The following is a 16340-nucleotide window of genomic DNA, read 5'->3' as shown; positions in this document are numbered from 1 at the left end:
GCACAGGAAATATCTAATCTATCCCTTTTTGTTGTAGGGGAGGAAATGGGGCTCTAAAAGAGTGTGACTTAGCCAAGTCCCCAAAGAGTTTATAGAAAAGCTCAAACTACCCTCTCCAGACTTGCTGAGTCACAGTCATTGGTTCTTTTTCCTCCCTAAAACAGGAGCCACGAGCTCCCTACATCTTCAGAAAATGTAACGTCGTGTGAAACAGCAATGGGAGACGCAGTGTCAGACAACAGGGAGAGGTGAGGACTACGGCAGAGTGAAGGGTGCATATGCTCAGAATAAAAGTTTTCTAATTCAAAATATTGGTTTGGCCAAAAAGTTTGTTCGGATTCTTTTCCAGTTTGGCCAACCCCATAAAACAGCAACAATAATGATTATAGCACAACACCAGACCAGCCAATGAAACACACTCGTGAGCTGAAGCTGGCCCTTGAGGTCACGGGTCCAAACCCTCCCCTTTGGATATATCCTCTTCCATTTATCACTATATTTCTACCCTTATCTTGAATTTAAGCATAACTTTTTCAAGTCGTAACTAATAAGAAATCCTCTCTTACATGCCCCTATTTTTTCTGAATTTTTTTCCTCAAGTTTGAGACCTATTTTGAATGTGCGATATATTTTGAATGTGACCGAAGTGAGAAAACCACGTATGAAGGGTGCATATTCATTTTCTTAATATAATAATGCCTTAATAATATAAAATGAATTTTCTATTTATCTAAAATTCACCCCTTTAAATAGTCAAAAACCTAAATAAAATAATTTTAAATGAAAGTACTTCTGAAATAGATAAGACGTCCTTGTCTTCTTAAAAGAATATGTATATTAAATATAATTTAGTCTTTTCTTAATACGAATGATCAATATTCTGGAGAGAAACTGATCTATAATACAGGAGATATTGCCAGGAGCTATTATGCTTTCGTATCTTTCATTTATTAAGTGACATCCTCTCCTACCCGAGTTTCCAGAAGTACAGGATATGGTTTGAAGACAAGGGAAGAGCCCCCTCTCATCCCTTTCTGGCTTTTGTGAACCTCCGGATTTTTGTTGTTATTTTATTTTGCTTTTTACTTTACAGTTATCTTAATTTTATCTGACATATGAGATTTTGACTTCCAATTTTAACATTTCTTTCTTTTATAGTCCCCAAATCAAAGCCACAAAGTCCGAATGATCTTGAAAACTTTCCTTCCATTTGAGAGAGACTCTAATCTTCAGACCTTCTGATTCAGAATCCCCAGGAGTTCATCTGTTAAAAACTGTGCTACCTCCTGTAAACAACTCTCTTAGCATAAAAATTTGACCTAAAATATGCATTTAAAAAAATATCGTGGGACTTCCCTGGTGGTCCACTGGTTAAGACTCCATGCTCCCAATGCAGAGGACTCGGGTTCAATCCCTGGTCAGGGAACTAGAGCCCGCATGATGCAACTAAAGATCCCACATGCCGCAACAAAGATCTCACGTACCGCAACTAAGACCCAGCACGGGCAAAAAAAAAAAAAATATATATCTATATATATCTATATATATATATATCTCCTTAGTGATTCTTTTTGTTGTTGTTATTTACTTTTCCCTTTTATTTTTTTTAAACATCTTTATTGGAGTATAATTTCTTTACAATGGTATGTTAGTTTCTGCTTTATAACAAAGTGAATCAGCTATACATATATCCCCATATCTCCTCCCTCTTACATCTCCCTCCTACCCTCCCTATCCCACCCCTCTAAGTGGACACAAAACACCGAGCTGATCTCCCTGTGCTATGCGGCTGCTTCCCACTAGCTATCTATTTTACATTTGGTAGTGTATATATGTCCATGCCACTCTCTCACTTTGTCCCAGCTTACCCTTCTCCCTCCCCATGTCCTCAAGTCCATTCTCTATGTCTGCATCTTTATTTCTGTCCTGCCCCTAGGTTCTTCAGAACCATTTTTTTTTTAGATTCCATATATATGTGTTAGCATACAGTATTTGTTTTTCTCTTTCTGACTTACTTCACTCTGTATGACAGACTCTAGGTCCATCCACCTCACTACAAATAACTCAATTTCGTTTCTTTTTATGGCTGAGTAATATTCCACTGTATATATATGTGCCACATCTTCTTTATCCATTCATCTGTTGATGTACCTTAGTGATTCTTGTGTATATCAAATTTTAAGATCCATGGCCCTATCTTTTCCTTATAACGGTGGTTCTCAAATATTGCTGCAAATTACAGTCACATGGGGTGCTTAAACAGAGGAACCATGTCTGAGTCCAAATCCAGAACCAGAATCAAAACCTCTGGATGATATGACCTGGACATTTGTGTTTCTTTTATTTAGTTAGCTTTTTACTTTTTGTTTTGAGCTAACTGTAGACAATACAGCACCATACCATGTACCCTTCATCCAGTCTCCCCCACGGTAACATCCCGTATGACAACAGCACAATAGCACAGTCCAGAAACTGACATCAGTACAATCCTGCTAAGCTCTTTAAACTAGGTGTCCTTATTTTTACTTTTCTCTATTTCTTCCTTTGCTGATGCTTAGCTCTACTGAAGCAGCTTATCTCCTCCTTAATGTACTGGCTTCTTAAAAACTTGGTTTGAAAAAATGTAAAACCCATAGACAATTTATCAGCATAGTATAATAGAAGGGTATAATGAATGCCCAAATACCCATCACCTATATTCAACAATTCTTCACCAATTCTCAGAAACCTGAGAACAGGGACCTTTTCCTACATAACCACAATATAATTGCCGAATTCAGGAAATTTAACATCAATACAGTATTATTTTCTAATATAATATGATTTTCAAATTTCATTAATTTTTCCAAACCATCCTTAAATTTAGAGCAATCCCCCCAACCTCCCAGGATCTCACATCGCATAACTGTGGTATCTCTTCAGCCCCCTTTAATCTGTAACAGCCTTTCTCTGTCTCTTATGCAACTGACATTTCTGAAGACTCCCGGCCAGTAGACTGTCCCTCAATTTGGCTTTGTCTGGTTGTTTCCTCATTGGACTTCACTTTTGAAAAACATTTTTCATCAATGTTCCCAGCTCGGGGTTCACTGGGGGAATATTTGTCAGAGGAGAGGTCTTCTCCAGGTTGTTTAAAACAGTTAAGCAGAACCGATGGATGGTCACCTCTGAACACCTTCCTCCTAGGCAGAACATCAATGATATTCACAACAGACCCTGCCCAAAAACAGCTCAGCGCAATTCCCGGCCTGTGATTGTTAATTTTATGGAACAAGGAGTCCTGGGGTCTGGGCTTCCAGTCTGGGCTTCTCTGAGACCTTGGTGAGCAACATCAGTTCTCATCCCTCAGTTCCATATAAAATGAGAATGAAAATTCCTAGCAAGTAACTTGCAGGGTTAATGAATGCAGTGATGGATGTTATACACTCCACACAGTGCTAGGTACTGAGTAAGTGCTCATTTAATGTGAGCTTTTACTATCATTAAAGAAAATAATGGTATTAAGTCAAGCCTCTTGTGTGTTGTTTGAAATCTTCTGGTGGGTAGGCCAGAGGTTTTTTGTTAACATCCAATCCTGTTGTGATCTGTGTTGTTTTCCCAGGTGTAAATGGAGACTCTCTCGTGGGGTCTATCCTATGGCCCAGCTGCTTGGTATGAAGACCCTGGCCCCTGACAGTTAGGATGTGAAAGTCCATCTTACCATTACATCCTGAATAGTTAAGAAGATCCTTTCTCTGTCTATACTGATTGGAGGGTTGGGGCGTCCATGTACATTCAGAAGGGAGAAATTAAAATCACAGGGCGTGGTGCTGATGGGAGATTTGGTATCCTAGGGGCAAGCAGAGAGAACTGGGCGTAGTAAAAGAAACTTACGTCCCTGGAGATGTATGGGGTCCTCTTTCTCTCTCTTGGTCTCTATGCCTCCTGAAGTCATTCTCGCTCTTAAAGCTAATCTGATCAAACTCATCCCTGATTTACCAACACCATTGCAGGAACACAGCTGGTAAGTGGTCCGGGATTCACACTCTGGCCACCAACAACCTAAACAGTGCTCAGAGCCACTGGGTTCAGATGGCTGAGTGAGTACTGGTGTGGTAAGATGGCCCTGGCATGTTGTTGATTAAAAACAGTGGGGCTATCAAATATCCTGGATAGTATAATCCCATTTATGCGGAATGAACAATAAAAGATCAAGAAAAGGGACTTCCCTGGTGGTGCAGTGGTTAAGAATCCACCTGCCAATGCAGGGGACATGGGTTTGAGCCCTGGTCTGGGAAGATCCCACATGCCACGGAGCAACTAAGCCCGTGCGCCACAACTACTGAGCCCGCGTGCCACAACTACTGAAGCCCGCTCACCTAGAGCCCGTGCTCCGCAAGAGAAGCCACTGCAATGAGAAGCCCGTGTACCACGACGAAGAGTAGCCCCCGCTTGCCGTAACTAGAGAAAGCCCGTACGCAGCAACGAAGACCCAATAATAAATAAATAAACAAATAAAATTTTTTAAAAAGGCACTTGCTCAAAGGTTATTTATATGGCAATCTGAAACAGCAGAAGTTCCCAAGCAATAGAACTGCCCTAAAAAACGATCCTTCCTTTTTTAAGTCTCACCATTGAAATTAATGAAGGGTGACTGAAGGGATTTGCTGAGGAGCCCTGCCGGGGACAAAGTGGGGCGGGCTGGTCCACTGAGGGATGCTCCACCAGTGATGGCGCAGCCCCATAATCTACACTGTACCGACAGGTGGGTGAGCCTTCACGGACCACAGCAGAGTCCACATGGGGCAGCCCTGCCGGTGGCACACGGGTTAAGACAGGTCTTTAGTTGTCGTATGTGTCAGCAAGTAACAATGACTTCAAAACACTGAATTGTAATTGTGGCCAATCACGCCACTCCAGGATCTACACAATGGAGAGAAAAACTCAGAGAAGGTGTTCCAGAGATGCCGAGTGGGCCAACCTTCTTCCCATCACCTGTCACGCTCTCAGGGACTGATAAGATAATGCAAAAAATACCACTCATTGGGAACAGGCCAGGACTGGAACATTCCAGATCAACTATCTCATCTTGGATATAATTAATATATACTTTCAAGGAAAATAATGAATATACGCAATTTTTAGTCTGGATGGTAATATACCCACCTATTCACGGCACTAATCTCTGGGGCAGTGGGATTACGAGAGGACTTTTATTTTCTGTGTTATCATTTGAATTTTTAACATTGATCACGCATTGTCAGGAAAAAAAGGATACCTTAATAATAGAAAAAAAAATGTGTACTTTCATTCCTGGTCCTTAAATGGAGCCGAAAGCATTTAAATGGAGCCTTATTATCCATTGTAACACATACCGCAAGGCAAGCCAACATAACCAAGACCTGGCACTTAGGCAGAACTCTCTGGAAAGAAAGAGGTGTCCTCCTTTCCCTGGAGTTGTTAAGCTACAATGGCTTACAAAACCCTATGATGGCTTCTCCTCTGACTCAAAGTAGAATCCCTCACCTTTAGCGCAGCCCTCAAAGCCCAGTGCCATCAAAGCCTTGGCTACATCTCTGGCCTCACCCCCTCTTCCTTGTCCCCTTGCTCACTCACCTCCAGCCACACTGGCCTCCCTCCTGTCCTCCCTCCTCGGGGCCTCTGCACCTGTTGCTCCCTGTGTGTGGAAGCTCTTCTCGACCTACTCACTCCCTGGCTTCCTTGAGGACCCTGCTCACACAGCACCTCATCAAGGGTAAGCCCCGTCCTCCCATATCACATGGCAGCCTCTGCCCACATTCTCTAGCCCCTTACTCTGCCCTAGTTCTCTTTCAAGCCCGATCATCTGCTGGCATATTATGTACTTGTCTGTTTTAGCTTCAGCGTCTAGATGGTGCCTGGGACATGGTGGGGACTGTGGTACATGCAGCACACACTTGTCTAAGGGGACAGCTACTCCCCAGCTCCACTCGCGGCTGTCATTTAAGAATGTAATTCCTAAATCTTTCGACTTTTCAAGAGAAACCCCCAATTCAGATTTTGACATGAACTCTCCTGATTCTTAAATGTCAGCGAGTAATTCACATCTTTTAAAAAGGCGTAGTCAGCGGGGGTGAAGGCCAACAGAACACGTCTGCATATGCGGGTCTGTGAACTCAGAGTGCCAAGAAATTGAAGTTCACTAAGGATCTGACTGAAGGTGAAAAGGCTGGTGTGTTTCAACAGTGAAGGTCAGATGAAAAGTACACATGCGGACAGCAATTCCTTTTGCTCCATTTCAGACTGCACTTGCAAACAGTGTGAGGGGGGCTGAGTATACGTAGCCAGGCATTATTTTTCCTTCTCTGTTCAGATTGCATCTATTAAGACTTCTGTCTTTGCCGAAAACTGGCATGGCCATTTCACTCTTTCACTTAGCAGGAAAATAACTCTAAGGGGAAACTGACTGTGAAGGCTTACGGAGAGCCCCCTCAAGCTGGGGAGAAAAAGGGAAGGAAGAAATACAATCAGGCACTCACAGTGGAGAAAATTAATTGCGGGTGAGCAGGGAGATGCTGATTCAGAGCACGCTCACGCAGGAACGCTAATGGAGCTTAATAGCTTGTGAGGGACAGGCTGCGTGGTGTTGCAGGGAGCTTGGAAGCTTGCAAAAGAAGGAAGGCTGTATATGTTCAATTAACAGGCGGCACCAAATGGCCAAAGGAGGAGAGGACGAGCATGCCTCCTGCTTGAAGGGCATGCATGCGTTCTGAGACAGGGGGCGGGGCTAGGGTTGCAACAGACTGAACTTGGCTTCAAACCCGCCTCCCTAAGGGAAGCTGAGGGCTGTTTGCACAGACTGATCCTGAGCAGAGAACCTTTTGGTTGATTCAAAAGCATGTGTGTGTGTGTGTGTGTGTGTGTGTGTGTGTCTGTCTGTCTGTCTGTCTGTCTGTCTGTGTCGTGTGGGAAGTGCGTGTTGAGGGCAATAAAGTCCACGATTTTTCCCACTGTAAAAATCCCATTTCTGTGGACTGTTTTTAAGGAAACAAGGTCTTTGGGTCCTTCCATAGAAAAGTACTTTTTTTTTTTTCCAGGAAGACAAAAATTTGCAATTAACTTTAACTTTCAGATTTTTTGCAGCCGGAATGTGAAACAAAGTGATCCCCTGCTCCTTACATCGTCCTTCCTTTACAAGCAAAGAAGGAAACACCAACATGCAATGGTGATCAGAGGAATGTTTCCTGGATGACATTCCCATCTCCTTTTTGAGTCGTTTTCATTTCAGAAAAGCAGGTTTTTGGTACAGAAGGTCACATGCGGAAGGAAGTCTGTCCTCCTGGTGAGGCTCTGGAATCTGCAGCCCAGGTCTGTGGCTGAACAGTCTCATTCTGGCAAATGGGGCAGGACTGGCTTAGCAACTTGACTCTGCCTCCTCTCTAAAATTTAGCTTGTATATAACCATGGAGATAATTTACATACTCATTCTAATTATAAGAGCGATGCCCTTGAAATAAAATTCAACTCTCCATCCCTACCCGTGCCAGGTCTGCCCCTCTGCCCCGCCAACCTCATCGCCTTCTAACTCCCCTTGGCTCACATCACATCTACATCATGCACCCTTGAACAAGCCCAGCCTCAGGTCATCCGTGCCCGCTGTTCCCTCTGCCTGGAATGCTTTTCCCATTGCTGGCTCCAAAGCCGGCTCCTTCTTATCCATCAAGTTTCAGCTGAAACATCATACCTGAGAGAGGCGTTCCTTCCCTCTCTACTGTCTAATGTTCCCTCTCTCCCATGCTGTCTGATCTCCTGGCTGTCCCATCTCCCCTTTCTGTTTTGTTTTCCTAGAACGTATCAATACCTGAAATCGCATTATTTATTTCTTGGTTTTATTCTTTATTGTCTGTCTCTCCCTCGGGAACATGAGTTGTTAAGAATAGGCCCCTTGTCAGTTTTGTTCATTTCTGCATCTCTGGTGCCTAGGACACAGCCTGATGCTCAAAAGTAGGTACCCAACAAATGCTTGTTGAATGGGAGACTGGGGTTTACTGTTGCAATTCCAAGGATTTCAGAAATGAAATGACAATTTGAGGAAGGGGAGTGAAACACCCCATGGTCAACCCTGTGAGTTGCTACACGGCCAGGGACTCTGAGCTACAGCTACACAGGGCCTCTGGGTGTTGCCATGTGTGGTTTCTGGTGCCGTGGCAGGAGGGGGAGGGGGCGCAGATATTCAAAATATTTAACAACAGGTTTAGGCATACAGATGTGGACAGGCTGAGTATCAGCTCGGCTTACCTATCCTTACCTCCCTGGCCCTCACACTCTTATCCAGCTTTTAGGAACCAGGTAAATGTCACTCCCTCCAGGAAGCCTTCCTAGATACTCTCCCTCCTGGTCCCGCTATGCCCTGCCCCACCTCTCAGCTCCCTCTTGCGGTAAAGGGATTATATGCTTTTGCCTCTTTTGGGTCAGACACCAGCCTTGCTGACCTTTGGACACTGGGTCCCTCCCTAGCAGAGCGTCTAGCACAAGATTTGTCTGCTTGTTAAAGTGCGGGAAATAAATGCAAGAGTGAAGGAAGGCAAGGGCTCGCAAAGGAAGGAATAAGTAACTGTTAGAAAGCGCCCCCGAGAGCCGCTATAGCCCCGAGCTGAGGCCAGTCCTACCTGTGGACGATCCCCAGGAGCATCCTCTGCCTTGACAATCACACCCCCACGTGGCTCACAGTCTTCAGAATAGTCCAGAGGAGGCTCGATGTGGAGCCGCGGGCCAGCTTCTGTTCTGATCTGCACAGATTTCTATACACAAAAAGTCAGACTGTTTCAGATACAGTGAAACGAACCTCTTGTTTCCTCCGAGGGGCAAGCACTGTAGGGGTTCGCTGCACATGACAGCAGCCAGGTCGGGGTGCACCTGGCCCGGTGTCATCCCGGGAAGGCCAGCTGGATGGGTCACGCCACTTCCACTCAAGCCTTTACTGGTTCTTACTGCCCAAAGTGTGCTCAGTAGAATTTTTCAGTAACTTTTTTGGTTTGAAATAACTTATCAGTAGAATTTTAGTGGGTGCTAAACTTCCCCAAATGGGCTTTGTGATCTAAATAAGTTTAGGAAAGCCTGGGTTTTGGGCCAGGACTTCTCAGGGCCTTTAATGGGCCCCCTCGCCCCCTCCTCCACACACACTGTGGATATCCTAAAACAGAATACAGATGGAACATACCCCAAACTTTTGGGGCCATGGAAACTGTGTGGTGGGGCCTCTTCCTCCTAGCACTCCCTGGATCATTCTTTAGGATACCCATCCTTTGGCCTGGTGTGGCAGCCCACAGGCTGTCCCTGGAATGTCCGTTTCCCCTTTCTCTCTTGTACTGAGTCTCCAGATGTTCAAGTGATGCTCCCAGCATCCCCTGCGGCTGGGAGGAAGCAGGTGAACACGTTCTGGTCCGTGATGTGTGTGGGTGGGTGAGAGGGGCATGTACATCTTTGAAGTTGTGCCCGGAAAGGGAAGGGGAGAGCCCCCCCTTTGCCCTGCCCCCCTTCCTGCCGACTGCTGAGGACTGTGGGGAGGGGGCGACAGCTGGAGGATGCTGGAGCGAAAAAAAGAGGTTGTGCTGGGGTTCCTCCATGAACTCTCAGAGCAAGGTGACTGCCCACCGCTAACCTGTCAGAGACATCAACTTTCATGTTGTTTAAGCCAATATTTGGATCTCCTTGCTGTAGGAGCCAGACCTGTACCCTAAATGGTGTATACCTGGTATGTGAAGGTCTCTACAACACGGCCCCAACCGATCTTTCCCGCATTGATTCCCACACATACATTCACACACCTGACACCTGGGCCAAGCAAAATTGCTTCCTGTACCCCGAACATCTGCAGCCCAGCACCCATTCCCCAGCCTGCAGGAAAGGTCTCCCTCATTTTCCTCCAGGCCCCATTTCCCTCCCTGACTCAGTCCACATGTGGCCCAAGGGAGGGTGGGAATGTGACTCAGGCCTGGCCAATCAGCCCATTCCATCCCTCACAATACGCCTGGCCAGCGGTTCAGGGACGGGAATGGACCTAAGGCAGCCAATGACAGTAGCTCCTGCTACAGCTGTCGGAGGAGGTGCTCTCTTCCTACAGGGGTGCTAAGCTACAGGGAGGCACCCCAGGAGCTGCTGGGGACCATTGTGCCCCTTCCACAGAGATAAAGAGAGCTGAAAGAGTGAAGCAGAGTCCTGGTGGATTTGTTCAGAACCCCTGGATCCAGCCATGCCTGAAGGAAGACATTGCTGAAGCTTCCTCTCTTTTGCTTAAGCCAATGTGAATAGGGTTTATGTTGCTGGTGACACAGTCCTGACTCTCGCCTGGGCCCCAGACTCCCCCACCTCTGTGCCTTTGCTCATGCTGTTCTCCTGACGTTAAGGCCATTCTTTCAAATCTTCTCCATGTACCCAAGTCCTATCTAAACTTTGGAGACACTCCCTGACCACCCAATAGCTACCCATGGCCCTCTCCATGCTGACTTAACGGAGCCCCGATTCTATCGAGTCGGCGTTGTGCCCCTTTAAGATGGTCGTGTCGGACCACCCAATAGCTACCCATGGCCCTCTCCATCCTGACTTAATGGAGCCCCGATTCTATCGAGTCGGCGTTGTGCCCCTTTAAGATGGTCGTGTCGCTGGAGGCCCTTGCAGCTGGGAAGGCGTGTGAGGCAGATGTGAGTGGCTGGAGGAGCCGCCGAGGAAGCCACTGTTGCCCTGTTAATCAAGACTCACTCAGGGGGACTTCCCTGGTGGTGCAGTGGTTAAGAATCCGCCTGCCAATGCAGGGGACACGGGTTCGAGCCCTGGTCCACGAAGATCCCACATGCCACAGAGCAACTAGGCCCGTGTGCCACAACTACTGAGCCTGTGCTCTAGAGCCCGCGAGCCACAACTACTGAGCCCGTGTGCCACAGCTACTGAAGCCCGTGGGCCTAGAGCCCGTGCTGTACAACAAGAGAAGCCACCGCAATGGGAAGCCCACGCACCACATCAAAGAGTAGCCCCCGCTCGCCGCAACTAGAGAAAGCCTGTGCGCAGCAACGAAGACTCAACGCAGCCAAAAAAAAAAAAAGACTCACTCAGGGACACAGGATTTTTGCCCATTATCTTTCTATCCTTCTTCCTGATGGAATGTGGATGTAACATTTGGGAGCAGGGTAGCCATTTTGTGAGAATAAGAAAGAAAGCCATGTGCTAAGGACGGCAAAACCAAAGGAGCCTGGGTCCCTGGGGGCATCATCCACCCGTCCTAGCAGCCTGGCTGCCTCCAAATGCCTTGTTCGTGTCAGAGGAAGAACAGCAACAGTCTTTAAGCCCCAGTGGTTCAGTGTCCATTACGTGCAGCTGAGCTGCACCCTAGTGGATAACCCTCCTTTGGGCACTCGTCACTCTTTGTGCCTGTTTTAGAGTTGCTCACATGTGGTTTAGGGCCTGGGTTCTAAATTCAGGCAGACGGGTTCGATCCCTGGCACTGTGATGATTATTCCCTGTGCAGCCCTGGGCAAGTCATGGACCCTCGCTGGGCACCGGTTTCCACATCTGTCAGAGTGGCACTAATGACATCTTCCTCGCAGAACTGCCATGAGGATGACTCGTGGTGATGGGCTGAGCCCTTGGCGAGGGGCTGTGATGAGCAGCGCAGTGGGGCTGCACCATTCACCTTAGGTGACATGAAGTCTACACAGGGGGCCAGACCTCCCCCCAAGGGTATGTTTCATCCACCATGGACCCAGGACCAAAGTACCTGGGTAGTCAAGCAAAGAAGCCGCCACCGGTCCAGCCTTGGCTGTGCTAGACTTGGTAAGCGAGGCTGGGGCCTGTGTGAGGCGAGCCAGGTGCCCAGGGAGCAACGTCTAAGGAGGCGTTCCCTATGCGTGAGGCCGCACCCGTGCACAAGTCCGAGAGCCAGGGCCTCCTTAAATGTCACTCTGAGAGTCAGAAGAGGTCCACCAAGCCACGTGGACTGGACCTGCTTCCCAGCCGAGGGACAGTCAAGGGTGATTTAGAGCTTGCATTTCCCCTGATGCCCCAGCATAAGAACCCTCCACCCCCGGGGTGAGATTCAGCTTCCCCACAAGCTTAGTGAAACGAGCTATTACTATATCTAGATGATGAGGATGGTGAGCCTTGCTGACCTGCGGGACTCTCGTGGGTTAGGACGGACGTTCTTTCTCATCGCCTCCACGCCGCCCGCACTCCCACCCCACCCCCTGCCGTCACCTGGGGCATCAAGTCACTTAATGCAGAGCGGGTGCCACTCCAAGAGCTTCGGGGGCATTTGCTCACTTAGTCCTCACAGCCATCCCAGGGGGAGACCGGGGCTCAAGGGTGTAAGCCACGTGGCCAAGGTCACACAGCTAGGAAGCCACGGACCTGGATCTGAACCCCAGCAGCGCGGCTCCAGAGGCCTTATTCGAAAACAGGGATGAGCCAGTTTCCTGTAAAGAATAAATATTTTAAGGCTTTGCCAGCCCTGCGGTCTCTGCTACAACCGTCAACTGCTCCACTGTAGCTCAGAGCAGCCCTGGACGATGCCTACATAAATGGGCGTGGCTGTGTCCCCAGAACACTTGATTTACAGAAACAGGCTGTGGCCGAATTTGGCCCCGGGGCTGTAGTTTTCTGACTGACCCCAGTCTGCACCTCGATGCTGTATTGTCCCCAACAGGCAAGTGAAGAAGAAATGTATCCAGCCTGGGCTACAGTGGCCTTTGGGGAGAACAAGGAGGGATTCAAGAATTTCCTGAGACTATTTAGCACTAAAGGGGCAGGGGCTGGGCTCTAGATCATTCCAGGAAAAGGCCTTGGAGAGTGTAAGAGGCAGAAAAAGGCAGGTAGGGAGCCCCCCATCGGAGAACGGGGAGGCAGAGGTGCACGAGGAAGGGGCCCTGGGACACTTTTCCTTCCACGGGCGATCCCGCCTTGTGGCGATGTTTGCCAGACTCCAAGTGCGCCTTGCTCTTTCTGGAACTGCACCTTCCACCCATCTTCCTTTTGGCCGTCGGCCTCGCTGCCCTGGGCTCTGGCCTCCCGTGTGGTGTCACTGCCTCCCAGGCTTTGTCAACTCGCTCTCAGAGAGTCTGTTGGCGCCAGCAGTGGGCACCACGTGGAGGGCGGGCACCACGGAATCCACAGGCCTGGGCCTTTCCAGGCCAGGAGGCTCCTAGGGGCTTTCCCGCCTTGGACCAGGATGAAGCTGTGAAGGCTTTGAAGTTCATGGCTGGGATGGGTGTTCCACAATGTGCTCCTCCCTCCTCCCGGAAACCACTCAGTGACGTTCAAATGTTGGGAAGGGGCTTCCCTGGTGGCGCAGTGGTTGAGAGTCCGCCTGCCGATGCAGGGGACGCAGGTTCGTGCCACGGTCTGGGAAGATCTCACATGCTGCGGAGCAGCTGGGCCCGTGAGCCATGGCCGCTGAGCCTGCGCATCCGGAGCCTGTGCTCCGCAACGGGAGAGGCCATGGCAGTGAGAGGCCCGTGTACCGCAAAAAAAAAAAAAAAAAAGAAAAATGTTGGGAAGAAACAGTCCAAGAGCGGAGGAGGGAAGGAGGAGGGGGAACAGAGCGAGGACCACTGGGCACGGGGCCCAGACCTGGGGCGCAGCCTGGCTCCTCCATGGGTTTCTGTTCCTTTCTCTGGAAAGGGAGGGCTGGGACGAGGATCCAGGGACCAGCAGCATTGGCTTCTCCTAGGAATTTGTGAGAAATGCAAAGTTTCAAGCCCCACCTCAGATGCAGGAATCAGAATCTGCATTTTACCAAGAACCCGGGTGATTTATATGCACATTAAAGTTGGCGAGGTGTGAGATCAGGAGGTCTGTGAGGTTTTGTGGTGGGCACTATTGCTTCTGCCTGTCCGGCATGCGTTCCCCTGTCTTCTGGTAAAAGTACCCTGGTTTTCTTTTGGGAAATCCTCCCTTTCCCCACTCCCAACCCAAGCATTCATGTGGAACTGCATCCAGGGGTGGGTAGAGCACATGACCCAGGCCTGGCCACTCTGAGCATTAGATCCTGCTGGCCCACGGTCTCTGGGTGATTGGTTTAGGGAAGCCAAAGAAATGTAACAGCAGGTGAAAGAATGTAAGCTGGGAGCTGCTGGTGGCCATCTTGGTTCACCCAGGGCAACATGGGAAAAAGCAGAGTTGGGTGATGGTGAATGAGCCCTGCTACATTGGCTGAGCACCTGGATCCAGCCATACCTGAAGTGGGAATTCCCACTGGCAAGTAAGAGAGTTGGGATTAATGCAGCTCTACCGGTCTGATCTTAATTATAGATACAAGAAGGCACTCCAGCGTCCAAGGAGAAGAGTCCATGTGTGTCTCTCTGTTCTGCAGCTTTTCCATCCTCCCTCCAAGGAGCTTAGCACAACCGCTCACCTCACTAAGATATCAGGAGACAGGTTTACAACAGGCATTAAGGAACAATCAGCAAGTCCTTACCAAGTGCTAACTAAATACTAGGCTCTGGAAACATGTCAAGATATAAAATAATTTTTAAACCAATGTCCGGGCCTCAAGGAACCCACCCAGCACACATAACGGAAAATGTGTTTATGAAGCAACATGTGACAAAATTAATGCGGTCCAGAAAGAGTGTCTAAACACTGAGTGGGTGCTGGAGAGGGAAATAAATAGTCTCTCCATCTGGCCGGCTCTCCCGCCCCAGCCCCAGGGAGGTGCCTCTACCCACATCGGGAGGAGATGGCAAGCAGCCCCGCCCATACGAGGACGCCCACCTGCTGCTGAGGAGAGCGAGGTGGCAGGTTCTAACCCAGTCCCTGGGCTCACCCACCCGCTCCCTGTCTCCCACCTTCACGCCCTTGCGAAGATGATGCCCAAGCTTCTGGCTGGCTCCCCGCTCGGCACACCACTTTACCCAGAGTGGGTGTTTCTAAGCGGCTGCTCTCTCCTGCCTACTTGCAAGTGCCCAGACCTGATACTCCCTTGCGGTATCGACCATATACTGGAACAGGGTTTAAAAGCCCTCATGCCTAAACACCCGTGTTCCAGTTTGCCAGCCCAAGGCCAGCGTGTTCTGTACTCAGCCACACTCAGCCCAGTGTCGTGCTCAGAGTTTTTTGTGTGTATTGCCACCCCTCTTAGCAAACTATTCTGAGAGGTCTGCATTAACGCTTATTATCAGTTAGAAAAAAAGAGCAAGGCTGGGGGCTGCCCTGGATGGTTGCACAGGTTGTGCAGTATGTAAACGGCTCCCTCTAGAGGTGGGAGAGCTCTGAAGATACTGACAGAGCCAGCTTTGGGTTGGGGTGGGGAATAAATCGACCTTATTTGAGATGTTCTTCCCGGATCTGTCTGATCTCTTACAAATAACAGCATTAGCGTGCTGACAGTCTGTGTCAAGCAAGGTCACTGTGAAGCCTGATGCTTTATGGGTTGTTTCATTTATGGTCCTCACTGCAGGGGTTTTCAAAACTCAGAAAAAAGAAGAAAACAAAGGGAAGGGCCCCACACGCTTCACATTTTCACTCACGAGCTTTCCTGGAGGTGTTTAAGCTGCCTGGCCCCCAACAGGAAAGCGGATATGGCGGCAGAGTGAGGACAAAGCCTTTGCTTTAATAACTGCAATGAACTTGCTTTCCAGGCCTTTAAGGAAAGCACACCCCACAGTAAATCGCTGGAAGGCCAATCCCTTCACTACCAATTTAATGCTAAGAGCCGATGACGTTCATCAACTCTGACAGCATTTTGGTAAACGACGGCTCTGTTGATTAGGCCTCTGTCCACCCAAGTATTACAAGTCTGAGGAAGCCATAAATCTTCATCCACTGGTAGCAGCAGGAAGATCTAAGGCCGAGAAGCAGTGGGGGAAAAAAGGACAGCACCAACAAGAGCCATTTATCACCACCAGCCCGATCCACAGCGCAGGCGGCCTCTCGGAAGCCCAGCCCAGTGTCGCCAACTGCCTCCCTGGCTCCCCCAGCACTGGAGAGTCAGGGAAGGGTTTTACGGGTGGAGCGGTCAGCATCTCGCCCAGCATTTGGATGACTCTCTGACCTTCTGGCCCAGGTATCCTCAGGCCCGTGCACCTGTGGCAGCCCCTTCCATCAGGGCAGCTCCACCCAAAAGCGCTTCCTAGTTGGTGGGCAAGACCCTAAGCTGGCAACTCTATTCTACTGGAAGAGGCATCGGGCTTGGTCAGTGGAAAGCTTACGTGGGACTCAAGAGAGTTTAGGGGGCCGCTCAGAGAAACGGGCAAGGTGACAAGTCGGAGGGGGCGGGGATGCAACAGGGAGAAAGTGGTGCTGGCTGGGGGCTGGCTGTGACCGCTGTGTCCCCGGCTGACCCGGCCGCGGCCTGTGTGAATACACCCAGTGACTGTGCGGCCCCACCTGTCCCTCCT

General features: G+C 49.0%; 1 protein-coding gene across 2 annotated transcripts in view; it reads right to left on the bottom strand.

The window, feature by feature from the left end:
• The window catches only part of KATNIP (katanin interacting protein), a 184140-nt gene that overhangs the window by 117674 nt on the left and 50126 nt on the right, over window positions 1–16340 (bottom strand). The window contains exons 6-7 of one of the 2 annotated variants that reach the window (XM_049699349.1): window positions 8625–8756; window positions 3698–3826 (exon numbers count right to left, since the gene is read on the bottom strand). In XM_049699349.1, the coding sequence (XP_049555306.1) occupies window positions 3698–3826; window positions 8625–8756 (261 nt within the window). The remainder of the gene's footprint in view (window positions 1–3697; window positions 3827–8624; window positions 8757–16340) is intronic. The other variant, XM_033426051.2, reaches the window with a different exon arrangement.

Source organism: Orcinus orca, chromosome 16 (genome assembly GCF_937001465.1).
Source record: "Orcinus orca chromosome 16, mOrcOrc1.1, whole genome shotgun sequence".
Classification (NCBI taxonomy): Eukaryota; Metazoa; Chordata; class Mammalia; order Artiodactyla; family Delphinidae; genus Orcinus; species Orcinus orca.
This window is presented reverse-complemented; position numbering and strand designations above follow the sequence as displayed.